We start from the raw sequence: 5000 nt of genomic DNA, 5'->3' as shown, positions 1-5000 counted from the left end.
ACACATTTGGAAAATCTCTCTCCTGAATTGGTTTAACCACACAACTTTTGCTGTTTGCTGTTCAGTTTGAACATTTTAATCTATGATAGTAATATTTGTCAGACTGGCAACATGCTCTATTGGTATAAAGTAAAGGAGATTGAGATTGAGTGAGCTAATGACCCCCCCCCAACCCTAACCCCCCCCCCCAGGTATCCCGGGCACGGCCGGCGGTGCCCTCCTGCCCTCCCAGCAGCCCCCCCCTCCCCCTCCTAAGAACCCGGCCCGCCTCATGGCTCTGGCGCTGGCTGAGAGCGCCAACAAGGCCCTCCGGCAGGGCGCCTCGCCCCCCTACCGCCCCCCCCAGGCCGACGCCCGCTACCACAGGTCTCTGTCAGCCGGTGCAGGAGAGCTGCTCTCCTCCGACCCCAACCAGCTGTACTCCACACTGCGCCCCCTGTCTGTGTGGATGACCGAGGGTCAGGCAGCGCCACCCGGGCACAGCAAGGACCATGGGGAGAGGACACCAGGACAGGTGTGTGTGTGTGTGGTTCATGGTACATTAGTTAGCATGCTTCCTGAAGACCGTCACACCCCCTCCCCGTTCCCTCTCCTCCTCTTCTCCCTCCTCAACCAGTTAACAAGCTGTGTTAAGTTAAGTTAAGCTATGCTAAGTGTGTGTGTGTGTGTGTGTGTGTGTGTGTGTTGCAGGATTCGGGGACCCTGTCGTCAGGGACGTCAGACTCTGCAGCCTCCGACTGTGATGTGTCTGCTGGCAGCTCTTCGGGAGATGAGCGCAGCCCCATCTACAACAACCACCACCAGAGACCCGCCCGGGCCAACCCCCCCAGGCCCAGCCCCCCCCAGGACCAGAGGAAGCCCCCCGCCTACTCACGCCAGTTCTCTGCCCCCCACCTCCAACACAAGCCCTCCTCGGCCAGGCTGCCCCCCCCTGCCCCCCCGCCCCTGATGCACTCTAAGTCAGAGAGTTCTCCCCTGGCCCAGGTGAGCAGCAGTAACCATGCACACCTTAATGCACCCTATGGGTTTAGGGCTAGCCCTGACCCTAACCTAACCCTAACCCTAACCTAACCCTAACCCTAACCCTAACCTATCCCTAACCCTAACCTAACCCTAACTTAGCCCTAACCCTGACCCTAACCCTAACCTAACCCTAACCCTGACCCTAACCCTAACCTAACCCTAACCCTAACCTAGCCCTGACCCTAACCCTAACCTAACCCTAACCCTAACCTAGCCCTAACCTGACCCTAACCCTAACCTAACCTAACCCTGAATATAGTATCTAAGGAAGCAGCACAGTTGTTAGTTCCAGTTTGGTGTCATCATCTACAGCCTAGATCAGGGCCAAACCAGGCCAAACCAGGACACCATTACTACAGCCTAGATCAGGACCAAACCAGAACACCATTACTACAGCCTAGATCAGGACCAAACCAGAACACCATTACTACAGCCTAGATCAGGACCAAACCAGAACACCATTACTACAGCCTAGATCAGGACCAAACCAGGCCAAACCAGGACACCATTACTACAGCCTAGATCAGGACCAAACCAGGACACCATTACTACAGCCTAGATCAGGACCACACCAGGCCAAACCAGGACACCATTACAACAGCCTAGATACTGTATATCAATATGGAAAGCAGAGTTGTGTAACTTTGGTTTATAGCCAGTCGTATTTGTAACCTGGCCTGTTGGAGAAATGAGTGTTTGAAGTAAAGGCGTCTTCTATCAATAGAGTCAGGAGTGCTCTTGAGCCTGCAACTCCCCCTGCTGGTCACCAGAGGCCTTCATGAACTCTCATTTTTGAACTCCCATTTTTTCATTTTTCATTTTTGCAACCTTGAGTCCTGCCTGGTTTCTGCATTTGGGTCTGCCCAGTACCTTGTTACGAAGAGTTAGTCTACAAATAGTAACCTAATGACACCCAAATCATTTTTGTCTTTGGTGACAGAAGGTGATCACACCAAGAGAAAAGCCTCCCTGTGCACAACAGAGACACACCACTGTAAGACCCAGACCAGCAGAGTGTCTTAGTAAAAGGTTTATGAATAAACGTTCTGCAGGCTTCATTCCATCACTCTCCTTTCATAGAGGGGTGCTGCATCGTTTGTGGGGGACAACATGTTTACTGTCCACTCATTTCCAGGCATTAAGTTGCACTCAAACACTCCTGCTGTAGAGCCCTGATTTTAAAGAGGTGGAACATCCCTTTGAATGGAGAAAAGCAGTTCTCTGAATAATCTCTCCATCCTTCTCTCCATCCTTCTCTCCTTCCTTCTCTCCATCCTTCTCTCTTTCCTTCTCTCCTTCCTTCTCTCCTTCCTTCTCTCCTTCTTTCTCTCCTTCCTTCTCTCCTTCCTTCTCTCCTTCCTTCTCTCCCTCCTTCTCCTCTCTTCCCCCCAGGTGCGTTCGTTCCAGCCCGCGCGGCCTAGAGTACCCCCCAAGCCTGTGGACCTGGCTCCCCAGCGCCCCCCGCTGGCCAAGACAGACCTGCGCCGCTCCCTGGACTCTGGCCGTCTCCGCCGCATCCTGGCCCCGCCCCCTCAGCAGCAGGGCCCCGCCCCCCTGACAGGGCAGGGGGGCGGAGCAGACATGTTGGCTCGCTACCCCGCAGCTCGCACCGCTCCCAGCCACGCCCCCCAGCCCCCCCCTCCCCAGGCACACATCCGGCCCGTGCCCCCCCCCTCCTCCTCCTCCTCCGTGGACGAACAGGGCAAGATGGAGAACTTCTACTATGAGATCACCGCCCCACCCGAGCACCACCAGGCTCCTCCCAGCTACGCTCGCCACAGCTACCTGAACATGAGGCTGGACCTGGAGGGGAATTTCCGCCCTGCGCCCCCCCACCCCGACACCACGGCCCGCCCCCAGTCCTCCCGGGGGCTACAGCCCCACCACCACCACCACCATCACCACCACAGCCAGGGCCCAGTTGGGGGAGGGCTGCGGGGGCCCCAGCTCTGGTCCTCCGAGGCTACTCGAGCCTGGGCCGCCGCCCACTCACACTCCGCCTCCTTCTCCCATGGCCACACCCACTCCCACCAGCGCTCCCAAGACAGCTCCTCCCCCCACTACCCCAGGCCCCGCCCCCAGCGCCAGGGCTCGTCCTCTGTGCGTGCGTCCCGCAGCGAGATGCACCCCCTCCCCTCCTCCACCATGGTGCCCCTCCCCTCCAACCCTCGCTCCAGCCTCCACCTATCACAGCGCTCGCCCTCCTCTGATGTCACCAACTCTCAGCTCCACCCCTACTTTGAGAATGGGAAGGTGTGCTACCGCTCCAAACCAGACGAACCCCCCCTCAGCCTCCCAGCCCAGCCCCTGACCCCCACCCTGACCCCCACCCTGACCCCCCAGGCCCAGCTCTCTCCCCCCCAGGCCCAGCTCCCCCCCCCCCAGCCCCAGCTCTCCCCCCCCCAGCCCCCCAGGCTCACAGAGCCCATCTATGTCAACTACCCCTTCACCAGCCCCTGTAGGGGGGGCAGCAGCAGGAACTGGGTCACCACGGACCTGGACAGACTCAGCCTCTCCCCCCAGGGCTCTGACCCCCTGACCACGCCCTCCGACCCCCTGGCCACGCCCACAGACCCTCTGACCACGCCCGCAGAGGAGGAGCCCCCCCCCCTCTCCCCAGAGCAGCTCAGCCCCCCCACCCCCGACAGCGACCCAGTCCCAGACCTAGCCTCTTCCCCAACCCCAGGCCTGGCCCTCACCCCTCCCCTCCCCTCTCCCCCAGCCCCTCCGGCGTCTGCAGGGTCTCACCACCGCAGCCGCTCGGACCCCCAGAGCTCCAGCAGTGTGGAGGGGGGGCTGGAGGGGGGTCTGCGGGGTCTGTCGGGGAAGGAGATCGCCTCTCTGCTGATTGACAAGCTGGTGGAAGAGGAGAGAGCAGATGGTCCCTCCCCCTCACACACCTCCTCCTCCCCCACCTCCACCTCCTCCTCCCCCGCCCTGGAGCACCCCCCCAACCCCTACCCCCACCCCCATCCCCACCCCCAGCCCCAGCACTCCTCCGCCCCCCCAGCCTACAACGTTTACACCCCTGGCCCCTCGCGCTCCCGGGCATCCCTGGGGGGGCCTGGGCCGGGGGCGGGCCCGGGGGGGTTCCAGAGGCAGGAGCCCCTCCGCAGGTCCTCCTCAGGGGGGGGGCAGTACAGACAGGCCTATGATGTCATGCCCTCTGGAGACCAGGTCCTCAAGTTCTACAGAACACAGGACTTCCTGTCTGGCCCCCCCCAGGGGGACCCCAACCCCTACCCCCCCCGCCAGCACTACCAAGACCCCCCCTACCCCTCCCGCTCCTCCTACCCCAACCCTGACCCCTCCCCCTCTGGAGCCTTCTCCAACCTGTCTCTGGCCTACCCCCCTGCCCCCCCCGGCCCCTACCCCCAGTACCCCCCCCAGTACCCAGGGCCGGCCCGTAGAGAGGTGGTCCAGGAGGGGCCCCCCCTACGCCCCCCAGGCCTGAGGAACCAGAGGGGCCTGACCCGCCAGGGGAGTCTGCCTGCACCTGGACCCAACTGGTCCATTCACACTGAGGGACAGACACGCAGCTACTGTTGAGACAGACAGGCAGGCAGGCAGACAGACAGACAGACAGACAGACAGGCAGGCAGGCAGGCAGGCAGGCAGGCAGACAGACAGACAGACAGACAGACAGACAGACAGACATGCATGCAGCTACTGTTGAGACAGACAGACAGGCAGGGAGGCAGGCAGACAGACAGACACAGCTACTGTTGAGACAGACAGACAGGCAGGGAGGCAGGCAGACAGACAGACAGACAGACAGACAGACAGGCAGGCAGGCAGACAGACAGACAGAGAGGCAGGCAGACAGACAGACAGACATGCATGCAGCTACTGTTGAGCACAGACAGGCAGACAGACAGACAGACAGACAGACAGACAGATACTGGAGGAGGGAACACAGAGACATCATGAGGATGTGAGGCTCCACTAGGAAAGGGATAGGACAGACCTCCAGACCT

General features: G+C 60.5%; 1 protein-coding gene across 1 annotated transcript in view; it reads left to right on the top strand.

The window, feature by feature from the left end:
- The window catches only part of arhgap33 (Rho GTPase activating protein 33), a 38626-nt gene that overhangs the window by 33509 nt on the left and 117 nt on the right, over window positions 1-5000 (top strand). The window contains exons 22-25 of the mRNA XM_083678561.1: window positions 192-514; window positions 691-984; window positions 2416-3276; window positions 3358-5000. The exon at window positions 3358-5000 is cut by the window's right edge and continues 117 nt beyond it. Of these exons, the coding sequence (XP_083534687.1) occupies window positions 192-514; window positions 691-984; window positions 2416-3276; window positions 3358-4572 (2693 nt within the window). The 3' untranslated portion in view covers window positions 4573-5000. The remainder of the gene's footprint in view (window positions 1-191; window positions 515-690; window positions 985-2415; window positions 3277-3357) is intronic.

This window comes from Argentina silus (genome assembly GCF_951799395.1).
Source record: "Argentina silus genome assembly, chromosome: 10".
Lineage (NCBI taxonomy): Eukaryota > Metazoa > Chordata > Actinopteri > Argentiniformes > Argentinidae > Argentina > Argentina silus.
Note: the sequence above shows the minus strand (reverse complement) of the source record. Positions and strands in the feature narration are given on the sequence as shown.